Source organism: Vicugna pacos, chromosome 2, assembly GCF_048564905.1.
Source record: "Vicugna pacos chromosome 2, VicPac4, whole genome shotgun sequence".
NCBI classification, from domain to species: Eukaryota; Metazoa; Chordata; class Mammalia; order Artiodactyla; family Camelidae; genus Vicugna; species Vicugna pacos.
In genome coordinates this window covers 83,351,130-83,364,153 of record NC_132988.1, presented here as the reverse complement: position 1 = coordinate 83,364,153, position 13,024 = coordinate 83,351,130, and the positions used below count along the sequence as shown (strand labels likewise).

Genomic DNA, 13,024 nt, shown 5'->3' with positions numbered 1-13,024 from the left:
CTCATTGAGATAAATGACATAATAAAGATATAACTTAAATCAACAACAATAGTATCTTAATGCAACCATTACATTAACCTGAAATGTTAATTTTCTTTTTTCTTGTCCGTTGAGAAGTTCTTAAATATCTTGTTAAAAAATTTGTAATTGACATCATACAAGTTTAGAAGGTACTTTTGTAGTTATAAAACAGTGTTAAAATTGCATCTCTTCTATGTATCTATTCAATAATAAGGAATAGGAGAATAGTTTGTGACACTTAATGGTACCAAAAAATTATAATTTCTGTTACTTTGATATCAGTTACAAGAGAAGAAAAACTAATTTAATAAACAGGATTCAGGGGCTAAAAATTTTTTTTTAATCTTTGAAGATCTAACTTGTTAGTCAACATTTAAAAAATAAATTTTAAGTTAAATACAAATGACTTAAAAATTCTTTAAATAAGGTAGAATGTAAATTTTTTAAAACTATCTTTTCAGTGATTTAAATTATGTTTAAATCAGTTTTTAATAGTAATTATAATTAAAAGAGAAACCTGAAATTTTAGAAAGATAGCTTTTCAATGAATCAAAATTAAGTAATTCTGAATAAAATTTAACTTTATTTTTTAACTTGATCTAAAAATACTGAGTCGTAGATACTAATAAGAATAGAAAATCAGATTGAATGTATTTTACAAAAGGAAATTGTATAGTCAGTATAGCCTTAGAGATTCAGGAGAATACTCTTCTTTTGAACCATTTGATTAAATCTCTAACATTGACTTAGTTCAAATAATTCAAAATAATGTTAAAGTGCCAGTATCTTTTCTTTGTGATAAGGTCTTTATATAGGTCTTTGTCTTTTTTGATCAGTAGGTTTACTTTGATAGCCTCTGAGATGTGGAATTTAACCCCCAAGATTGACACTCTGGTGTTTTGTTTTCCCTTTGTGTTCTACAGGTGTAGTTAATGAAGTGGCAGGCAAAGGAAATTTAGTAATTATTTTTTAAATTGCCCACTTTTTTTCTTTCCATGGCTGAGGTAGACACACACATTATTTTATTTCATTTTATTTTATTTTATTATTTTATTTTATTTATTTATTTATTTTTTATTTTATTATTTTTTAATGGAAGTACTGGGGATTGAACCCAGGACATGCTAAGCATGCACTCTACCACCTCCTCCCCCACATACATTATTTTAGTCTATTTACATATTCATTTACATAATTACTGCGTTCCCCATATTTAACATTCCAAAATCTTAAAAATATGCCAAAATCATTTGTTCATTCTATTCTCCACTAAACTAAGAAATCCGGTTGATTCCAAAAGGAATCTTGGGCACAAGACTGAATTCAGTCCTGGCTGGAAGATTCATTCAATAAATATTTAATAATTGCCCATTACATAAGAGACATTGCTAGGAACTGAGAATGCAGCAATGAGCAAAGACCCTCCTCTCCTCAAGCTTATAGTCTAGCGGGGATTATTTAAAGACATTTAAAAGTTTACCTGTGTATTGTTGTTTGTTGCTGATAAACAGTATAGACTCTGTATGAGACCCAAATAGAGCACTCCTAGTACCTCTGTATTCTTTACTGACTGCTGAAGAACTGTATATGAAGCATTCGGCTTTGCTCTGAACCTGGTGAACTTAGTACATGACACCTTCAGGCCACCGGAAGGTACTGTTCAGGTTGGCCCCCCCAGTAGCTCCAGCACATCCTCCCTTCTTTCCACTTTCATGTCCAACTTCATCATTTCATATTCCCTGGAGCTTCAGGTAGCCAAGGCTGGAAAGATACACATGTCTCTTGTTTGACAAGTTGGCAGTTTATGCTTGGGCTTCTGCATCAAAGTTTGACAGGGATAGTGACGCTTGACACATTGTTTTCTATTTCTTAAGTATTTCTAGATTATAGTTATATTCTTTAATTTTCTGTTTCATTCTATAATTTCTTTGCCTTTCACATTAACTTCTAATTTGGGTAATTTTGGGTTTAGAATTTTTCACAAGATGATTTCTACAGTTGATCTAGTTAATATTAGATAGAGAGAGGTTTTAGGTAAAAGAAACACCAGATGACTGTGACAGAGCTCCAGTTCCTGTATTAAATCTTTTCCCTCGGCTTTACCCTTGCATCTAGGGTAATTAGTGTTTTGATGTACACCTTTCATTTTAGGTGGTCACAAAACCAAAGTTACTGAGTAGTTTAGCTTGATACCCTAAAATGATTTTTAAAGCCCCACTCATATAATTTTTTATCAGATGGTATATAAAATTATTTAGTACAGTGGAGATTCCTTTCAGGAGCCTTCAGTGAATACACGATTATTGATATATTTAATGTCCAAATCTATAAATTCATTCTAATAAATTTTCACTGTATTAAATTATTTACTTGAACTATAATATAGTCTTTAAATTTAAGTACATCAGCTTCATAAACTTTAAAAAATCATTTAAAAGTATGGGAGAGGTTTATATTTGTAGATATTTTTATCTGAATATTTGAGTAAAATAGTACATTAAAAGACTAGTAAAGTTTTTTCTCTCATATAATTTTTCAAACAATAGCTGACCGACTAAACATATGTTACATCTCTCGTTACTTGATGCTCATGGTTCTTTGCATGTGTCTTTTAAACTAGAGCTTTAACTTCCTCTTGTGCATGGTATGTGCAAATTGCAGTTTATTAACTTGTCTTTGTCTTTGATGCTTGCAACCTAATCCATCACAGCTACACTGCCTCGAAAAGAAAGTGCTGTCAAACAGGAAACAGAGAGTGAGTATGCTTAGTGTATTAGCAGGTATTATTCTCAATGCATGTTTGTTTAATGTCTAGAAACTAGTTACTTGTCTTGAAAAAAGTTACACCAAAAATATTGATTGCTCTGAGTTGCCAGGTATTGGTGAAAGAAAACCAGCATGGTGGTAGTAGTATGACTACATCCAAGAAATATGTAACATAGTTAAAAATACATGGTGAGTAGGCAGAAACTTGTGAAAAGTCTTAACCATTATACTTTTGTTTTCAGGCTGTGTTTAGAAACTATAAAAATTCTTATAGATATGGTCAGATTATGTATAATGAAACCAAAGTTTGTCTTTAATTGTTCTTACATCTTTTTATCATTTATTATATGATTTGTCCCTTCTGACCATCAGCAAATAATCAGGTTAGCTGAGAAATATTCAAGGAGAATAACAAGATATCTATTGTTTACATTTAATTCAGATTCATGTCTTTTGAGTGGGAAGGAAATCCCCATCTACGATAGTCTAGAGATATCATCAGGCAGTGTAATATTTATGATGAGACTGGGCAGGGCATACTGTGATCTTTAAGATCCCTTTTGGTCCTATTCTGTGATTCTGTATAGTTTCACTACTTTATACAACATGCTCGGTAGTAGGACACAAATGTTATTGATGGAGGACAGTCTGCAACCTGTCCCATGTGGTAGACTTGTGCCCTGACTAGTATGGGCCCCGGAAGCCAAGACAGTAGAGATGGCCCTGATTTATGCTATGGGTCCTTTATTCATGAAGGTCGCAACTTTCAAAGTTTTATTATTTCTTAGGTCTTCATGGAAGTTCCGGGAAATTAACTGGATCTACTTCTAGCCTAAATAAACTCAGTGTTCAGAGTTCAGGGAATCGCAGATCTCAGTCATCTTCCTTGTTGGATATGGGAAACATGTCTGCCTCTGATCTCGATGTTGCTGACAGAACCAAATTTGATAAGGTAAAATAAAATAATAAGTTCTTCTTAAGCATGAATACTAGTTTTCTAGCATCAGTTTGTTATTGCTTTAATTGTGTTCAAAGATTTGGGCTCTGTTGGCTCTTTTCATTAACCATGTCTTACTTTCCAGTTCTGAATCTGAAAAAAATACTGGTCAAATGGCAACTGAAATGTGATTTATCGGTTAAGTGACATAAAGGCGTTATTAAAATTTGTTATGAATCATAGTGCTTACATTGTAAATCTAAGTCATTTGAGCAACTACAGGATAAAGATGAAATAGCTTTTATGAAGCTAACCTGTTCTCTGCAATGCATTAAGCAAGTTTAAAAAGTTTATCTCTGTGTTCCTCTTTCCAGATTTCAAGTGAATAATTGTAAGTTTTGTTTTAGCTATGTTCTGGCCCTAAATGTGTTATGCCTCATTAATACTGCATTGTCCTGTCAATCTTGCAAGTGTTTGGGGGATTCTATTGAGATTATAGATAGAGCATCCATCATCCCTGCAGAAAAGTAATTAAATGTGAAATATTATTTTAAGCATTTTGGTTCAGTTCTTTGTAGGATCATTTTGGTTTTCTTCAGATCTTTGAACAGGTACTGAGTGAACTGGAGCCCCTGTGTCTGGCAGAACAGGATTTCATAAGTAAATTTTTCAAACTACAGCAACATCAAAGTATGCCTGGAACTATGGTATGGCTCACGTTTATTTATTGGCTAGTATTTATGATCTGCAGCATGATTAGCCTAATTAATATGTTGCCACAATTTCAGTATCAAAACAGAAAAAGAAAGAATTCCCAGTGTAATGATTTTTTAAATAATTTTTGTCAACCAAGATGATGAAAACAGTGACTGAGTTTGGGCATCTAATCTAGTATCTTAGACTGTCTTAGACCTAAATATTCTCTAAATTAGTGAGAGGGGAAAATGTCTAAACTTACCTTTTAAAAAAAACACTTTAAAAAAATAATTTTAGTATTTTAGTAATCAAGAAAAAATAGAATTAAAAAAATGAAAAAGGTGTTTGAGTGTGTACTGTGATCTTAAAAAAAATGAGAAAGTAAAAAAAAAATGGTGAGACCTCATATCTAAATCATTCTTATGGTTTTGTTATTAACTAGCTATGAGACCTTAAACCAATTATTTAATCCCTGTTTTTCCTCATGTGTACAATTGGTATAATAATGCCTGTTTGTCATGCTCTCTTGTGGCATAAATAGAAGAAAATAAAATGAGAGATTTGACAGACTTTTGAAGAACTTAAAAGCACAGTGCAAATCAGGTGAATTTTAAATTCAGATCATCTTAAAAAAGAGAACCAACATATAAAAAGCCATTCTTAAATGAATGAGAAATTAATTATTTCAAATGGTTGGAGATTTGTTGTTGTACCGGTAGTGAATTTGTTTACTTGTTAGCTTCTGTAAGAACTTGTGATAGCATTTTTTAATGCCAAAGTTTTATTGGAGTGATCAATACATTTCTTTAATTTTTAAAATTCTCTTTTGAAAGTTGTCTCTAGATGTTTTTGATTTTTTGTTGAGCTGCCCTCCCATTCCTGTGACCTCTCTGAGCCTCCTCTACCTTCCCTTTCCCCCTTTCCCCTCACATGCACACTCACAAACACGACTTCTCGTGCCACAGTAATTCTCGGATAAAATCTGAGAACAAAGCTTTCCCTGAATATTCTTAAATAGCATACTGAATTATATAGTTTCATCAGTAATATTCCTTTTAAAGGCCATTATTTCTTATGATATATTCTCTCCTAGGAATTTTAAGGCTGAGCAGGCTTTTGCTATTTAAACTAGTTATGTTGTTGGTGTTTTATCATGTAAAGCACCTGAATAATTTTTGCAGACTGAAGCAGAGGACCTTGATGGAGGAACATCATCACGGCAACATAATTCTGGCACACCACTGCCTGTTTCATCTGAGTATGTGTTTGTTACTATCTATTGTTTATTTTGAAAAAAATAAACTTGAAGTTGAGCAGAAAGGAGTGGTGCTCAGTGAAGAGTCCAGATGACTCTCCGTGACTGACAGCACTCAGAGCACTGACCAGTGTGCGCAGTGTCTTAGTAAACGTCTTACTGAATTAAAATTGGTCCTGTTTATGGCTCTTGGGCTCTTCTTCACTCTATAATAATAAAAATGCAATCAATTTTGATGTTTGCTGCTAGGAAGCAGCATTTGAATTGCAATGTATTTCTCAGAAATCACAAAGCACATTTCAGGACCCAGCCAGCCGTACAAATGACAAAGTTATTTTAAGTGAACTTAACTTCAAAAAAAGTTTATATTGGAAACCACTGTAGAATAATTAGTTCATCATATTTGGTCAGTGTTAGTTGAAATATCAAATTTTAGTCATTTCGAGTATACCTAAGGGATTAAAGTTAAAGATGAATACACCTGAAGCTTGTAATAACTCTTCTGTATTTTGTATGTTTTCTGAACAGGAAAGATATGATCCGCCAAATGATGATTAAAATATTTCGCTGCATTGAGCCAGAACTGAACAACCTAATTGCATTAGGAGACAAAATTGATAGCTTTAACTCTCTTTACATGCTAGTCAAAATGAGTCATCATGTATGGACTGCACAAAATGTGGACCCTGCTTCTTTTCTAAGTACTACATTGGGAAATGTTTTGGTGACTGTCAAAAGGAACTTTGACAAGTGTATTGTAAGTTCGTTTTTTTTTTAATAAGTTGACATTCTAACCATTGCAAAAAAAATATATTTGAACCAAGAGATTTCCAGCTTTTCACTGGGGAATCTACTGCTCACATCCCCAAAGCCTTGAAGCAGGTGTTGGCTACAGTATATATGAACAGAGTTAGTTGGATGGTGCTGTGCCAGCTAGTTTCCCATCTACACTGTGAATCTTGGCAAATTCTAGGGTAGGTGGCATAGAAGCAGCAGCTGCTTAAGAGATAATTGACTGATTAGTGACCATAGATGTTATAAAAGGTGAAACTATCACTTGAATTTATTATTTTTATTTTTTAATATACTCTAGTAAGAAAATTAATATTTAGATTATTTTAATTGAGTGTTTAATTATTTGTTTTATTAGTTTAAGAGTGTTAATTATCATACTGCTTTAAGAATAAATTGTTCTTTTAAGAACTTTTGACAATCATCATTTTCCCCCTCCTAATAGGAAAAAAAAAATCATTAACAACTTTATTTTTTCTGTTAGGTTTTAGTAAGCTTGTAGGTATGAACTGGGCTGGGCCAGCTTCTAAAGAAAAGTTTTATTTTATTAATATATTTAGTATGTGTAAGTGGGTAGTTACCTGAATTTTTCTATAACGTAACCTCTAAGTTAAATCCAGCTGTTGACTAGCCATAGACTGATGGGAGAAGAGTAAAAATATGAAGGACAATTAAAATTCATATCATTTTTTATACTTTTAAAAAATATTTACTGAGTTTCTGAAAGTTTAAAAGTGGTCTGTGTCCACTGTAGAAACTTAAATGTCACCTCAACAGACTTGTTAATCCTCCTCCCTCACCAAATGATTTCACTTGGTTATTAAAATATTATGGAATTTGATCATTTAAGGCTTATCCTCTTTCTTACCCTGCCTTCTCTAGAGGTGGTGATAAATTTGGAAGGTCTGATTGCAAGCTGATAGTAGAAAGGAAAAGGAAGAACTACCAAGGCTAAGATAGTGAGTCCCATGTAACACAGCTGAAACGCTAAATCATAAGGACGCTATACATTTACAGAATATGAAGGTTGTGTTGCTTCTCAGTAAAATGTAACTTTCTGTAATACCTCTCAACCCGATGGAACATAATTGTCAAAAGCATAGGATGGTCAGAGGAGTGTAGACATGGGTTCAAATCGAAGGCTGAGCACATAGCCTGCCCAGAATAAGAGCTTACCAGCTGATAGCTTGTAATGGTCGTGGTGGTAGTGGTGATGATGGTAATAGTAGTAATTAATAATAGTTTATTAAAGAATGTTCATGTTTCTCTTGAGTGGGAAGTGAAGAAATGAAGTAATACTAACCTAAACAAAGGTATAAACTTATATTTTCTCCTAAATTGCATGTCTTTCTAAAAGATCTACCTTTTGTGACTAAAGGGAGAAGGATGGTTCCTTCTGCTGCCTGTTCTCACTCTGTTTTTTATTTTAACTCATGTCCTCTCATGGCGTCTGGTAGATTTTGTGTGCTCAGTAAGTGTTACATGTTTTAACACTTGTTATATGGGACAAGATCAGGACCTAGGGCATACCTTGAAAAGGTAATGAATGGGTGTGTGTGTACTGAGCCAAAAGCATGAGTGTCAGTTAACTGCAGAAAATGGAGCAGACAGCACCTGAGTTCGGCGCTTTCATCTGGTGAACATGCTCAAAGGAACAAGGGCTTAGAAGGTTAGCCTAGCACGAACTAAAGCTAAAGTTAGAAAGTAACTGACACGTTAAGTACCCCTAAGCTGCACTCTGCAGTCCAGTACATTTCTAGTTCTGTGAAAAACACCATTGGTATTTTAACAGGGATTGCACTGCCTTGGGCAGTGTGGTCATGTTGACAATATTAATTCTTCCAGTTGATGAGCTCAGTTTATCTTTCCATTTGTTTGTGTTGTCTTCAGTGTCTTTCACCGGTGTCCTATAGTTTCCAGAGTACAAGTCTTTTACATTCTTGGTTAGATTTATTTCATGGTATTTTATTCTTTTTGTTAGAACTGTAAATGGGCTTGTTTCTTAATTTCTCTTTCTAATAGTTCCACAACAGATTTCTGTGTATTAAATTTGTTACCTCCAACTTTGCTGAATTCATCTGTTAGTTCTTAACAGTTTTTTTGGTGGTATCTTTAGGATTTTCTATATATAGTATCATGTCATCTGCAAATAATGAAAGCTTTACTTCTTCTTTTCCAATTTAGGTTCCTTTTATTTCTTTTCCTTGTCTGATTGTTGTAGCTAGGAGTTCCAATACTATGTTGAATAAAGAACAGTTACTTGTCTAATCCACATATCATGGTTTTCAGGTTATACTCCCAAAATCGCAACACAGTGAAATTTTAGGTAAGAGTTTAAAATGATCCAATAGTATTTGGCAATGTAATTCTTACTGTGACTATACCTAGATCCCATGAAATACACAGAACCATAATTGAACCCATGGATCATTTTGAACCCAAATGTCTAGATTCTGTCTGTATGAAACATCCCTTTTGTACTTCATCACCATCATACACAAGCACTTTGCTTAACAGATTTATACTAAGTAACTAATAGATACATGGAAAACTATATAATGCAAATCCGTAGTAGAAATGCCTATTCTCTTTCACTGTTCTTATACCCCCAAAATAATAGAACTTCTCTAACCAAACAAATTTAGGTTGATGAGATTTGGAAATGACTGTGGTTCTCAAACTTGACCATCTGGCCACGAACCAGAAATAATCTGGAGAGATCCTGCGTATACTCTGTTATCTGCTCTGCCCCCAAATGAGGAATCACTGCATACTTATCTTTCATAAGTGATAGAAATGTTTATTGGTTGCTTTTACTTTGAACAAAGACTTGAGAGGTTCACAAGCTTTGATTGAATTTTGTTTTAAGTAATTTAGTTTTTTCTCTAATTTTCTTAAATAAAATATATATAGTTTTTAACCTATAGAAATAGTTTTTCTTAGTTATCCCTACTGTTATTCATCTTTAAATACTGATATTCCAAAATGTTCTAGGTACTAAATTATGTCTTGCCTCTATGATATATACATTTGCTTTTAATTATATGTTGTTTGTAACTTTTATAGGTGTTTCTCTCCCTTGCTTTCTTCCTAACCTTAGAGTAACCAAATAAGGCAAATGGAAGAAGTAAAGATCTCAAAGAAGAGTAAAGTAGGAATTCTTCCATTTGTAGCTGAATTTGAAGAATTTGCCGGACTCGCAGAATCAATCTTTAAAAATGCTGAGCGTCGTGGAGATCTAGATAAAGCATACACTAAACTCATCAGAGGAGTGTTTGTTAATGGTAAGCCTTTGTTACATTCTAAAGAACTTTTTGGTTGGTTGTTTCTGGTAACTGAGAAGTTGGGGGACAGATATGTTCATTATTTTCCATATTCTATATACTTTTTTGAGTTTTCTGAAATTAAAGATTTCTTAAATTTGAAAAATTTACATAAAATCCATTCCTATTCATAAGGAACCACTTATATTTTAGGGTTCATAAGGGTCTATCACTCTGTAAAATTGAAATTTTTTTTATGTATATTTTTATTGAAGTACAGTCAGTTTACAAAGTGTCAATTTCTGGTGTACAGCACAGTGCTTCAGTCATACATGAACATACATATACTCATTTTCATATTCTTTTTCACCATAAGTTACTACAAGATATCTAATATAGTCCCCTGCACTATACAGCATGAACTTGTTGTGAAATTCATATTTTTAAACACAAAAAATGACTCCCAGATTACATTTACATTTTAGAGAGAGCCTTCTGGACATGATAGGCAGTGATGTCTGTGTAACCTTAAGCAAATCAACTTACTTCCTTAGACCTCAGTTTTCGTATCTGTCATATGAGGGAGATTAATGCTAAAATACTATAATTCCTGTGCCAGATCACACAGTTAAATTACAGAAACTGTAGATGTTCATCTAATTTGAAATAAATGATCTGATTGCATCTATTCAGGAATTTTTAAAGCTAAAAGAAATTGACAGAAAATGGAATTATCTCACCAGTTACATGTAACATTTTCAGTGGAAACAGGTATAGGGGAAAGATTAATAAATCATATGATTGGATGTTTATATAGTTGATATTTCTTTTAAAATTCAAAGTAGCTTTGCTTTGTCTGATAGTAAATAATTCATGCTCATTACACACCCCCAAAAATCAGCAAATTGATTATAAAAATCAAGAAGAAAATAAAGATCATTTGTAATCTCATCATGCAGAGATAATATTCAGTTTTTATCCTTTCAAACTTTTTAATATATCTCTTTCCCTGGTATACATGTGCATGTTGTGTGTGTGTGTGTGTATTCTCTAATATAAAAATTTTTATCATACTTTATACACTGTTTTGGAATCTGCTAGACTCTATAATTCTAGTGTCTTTCCTTACCTATCAATATAGGAACTATAATCATTTGTAATGATTGCATATTATCCTGTTTATCAGTATTTATTTACCAGATATTTTATTAATAGGCATTTAGTTTGTTACTAGTTCCCTTTATATATTTTTGTATACATGTCCAATAATTTCCTTAGGGTTGGTTATTAGAAATGGAATTACTAAATCAAAAGGTTTATGTATATGTCAAGGCTTTTGCTAAATTGCCACACAGAAAGGTTATACTAGTTTAGTGCTGTGAGCAGTTGGTGAAAGTTTCTGTCACATCTACACCAATACCCAATATTACTAGGTATTAGCAGTCTTTTTATAGTTTGTCACTAATGCCCAGTATTACTAGGTATTACCAATCTTTTTATTCTTTGTCAGCCTAATAGGTTATAAATCAGTTTTGTTTATGGTATGTTTTACCATGAAAGAGCTTTCAATTTTTTTTTTAACTGAGTTATAGTCAGTTTACAATGTTGTGTCAATTTCCGGTGTAGACGAGCTTTCAAATTTTATGTCAAATTTATTCATCTTTCTCTTTATGACTTCTAAGTTTAGAGCCATTCTTAGAAAGGTCATACTATCATAAAATTATTTCTCTAATTAGCTTTATTTTTCTTAGTACTTATGATTGTATTTGTTTTTTACATTTTAAGTACTTGAGCAATTTAGAATTTGTTTGGTTGAAAGATATGAAATAGAAATCCAAATTTAGTGTATTCAAAGGGACCAGCTAGCTGTCCTAACACATTTTGAGTGATTCATCATTTCCCCACTGATTTGAAAAGCCGCCTTTATTCTCTGCTATGTTTCCATATATATGGGACTATTTTAGAATATTTTTTATTAGGTTTAGGTGAATGTGAAGATCCTTCAATACAATATATTTTATCTTATTAAATCCAGCAGTGTATTTACTTCTTAAACTTACAAATTTAAAAAAAATCATGTAAATTTTTATAGTTAACTATGGTCATACTTACATCAGGATGTTGTTATATGTTTTCCATTTTCACTTTAGTGGAGAAAGTAGCAAACGAAAGCCAGAAGACCCCCAGGGATGTAGTGATGATGGAAAACTTTCACCATATTTTTGCAACACTTTCTCGTTTGAAAATCTCATGTCTAGAAGCTGAAAAAAAAGAAGCCAAACAAAAATACACAGATCACCTTCAGTCTTATGTCATATACTCTTTAGGACAGCCTCTTGAAAAACTAAATGTAAGTGTATTTTCATTCAGTATGTTTTTCCTGGTTTTGAACCTGTGTACAGTTGAATAACACAATAGACACTCACTTTAAATTTGCTCATGTGTTGATGCAGGAGAATAAGGAAGGAGGGCCTCAGATCCTGGCGCTGCCAATGTGCCAAGACACTGCTAGATGTTTCATATACATTATTTCTTTTAATTATTTTAAGCAATGATGTGGGGTAAGATGATACTATCCCCATTTTACAAATGAAGAAACTTAAAGGGAATAAAAGTTACAATAGCTGGCAAGTAGCAAAGCTAGGGGATGAACTCAGATTTAGATTCAGGCTTTTCCATTATACCAGACTCTTCCATTTCTTACCTCATAAATGGTTAACCTTTATCCCTAGTTCAGATGAAGATTTTGAAAGCTTTATTAAGATAAAAAGAAGACCAAAAACTACTTTATTCATTGCCTTTTTCTTTCCCTTCCTTTCTTGACTTGAGTCTTTCCTCGGTGTATGTCTGATTATTAAAAGTGAGAAATGATCATTTTAGAGAAGTTTGCAACATAGTAGAAGATTAAATGGACCCTTCTAACTAACTTTGCCCACAATGTGATTAGTATCTTTCATAAGTTTTTAACTTGAAATTAGAGTCAAATAAAAATTATATATATGTTTTCAACAGTTCAAGGAAATAGTTAAAAGACATTTAATCAAATGCAGAACCAGTTCTTTATAAAACTTAAGAATAGCCAGATATTCCCTAGGGTAAAAGGTCAGTCTCAGACCTAAAGCCTGCATGATACTTAACTGCACCATAGAAGCATTTCCTTTGAAAGCAAATTTAAAACAGAAACATTGATAGATCCTTTATTATTTGACACTGTTATGGAATCTCTAGCCAATGCAATCAAACCTGAAACATAAAAGATTTTGAAAGGAGAGTCAAGATTATAATTAACTGTAT

The 13,024-nt window shown here is 32.6% G+C and overlaps 1 protein-coding gene across 4 annotated transcripts in view; it reads left to right on the top strand.

Annotated features, from left to right (window-relative positions):
• Window positions 1–13,024, top strand: part of EXOC1 (exocyst complex component 1) — a 45,308-nt gene that overhangs the window by 28,550 nt on the left and 3,734 nt on the right. For 2 of the 4 annotated variants that reach the window (XM_006198142.4, XM_031688141.2), the window contains exons 11-17: window positions 2,732–2,776; window positions 3,576–3,739; window positions 4,324–4,431; window positions 5,602–5,678; window positions 6,204–6,432; window positions 9,568–9,751; window positions 11,881–12,080. In XM_006198142.4, coding sequence (XP_006198204.1) covers window positions 2,732–2,776; window positions 3,576–3,739; window positions 4,324–4,431; window positions 5,602–5,678; window positions 6,204–6,432; window positions 9,568–9,751; window positions 11,881–12,080 — 1,007 coding nt within the window. The remainder of the gene's footprint in view (window positions 1–2,731; window positions 2,777–3,575; window positions 3,740–4,323; window positions 4,432–5,601; window positions 5,679–6,203; window positions 6,433–9,567; window positions 9,752–11,880; window positions 12,081–13,024) is intronic. The other 2 variants (XM_006198143.4, XM_031688150.2) reach the window with 1 other exon arrangement.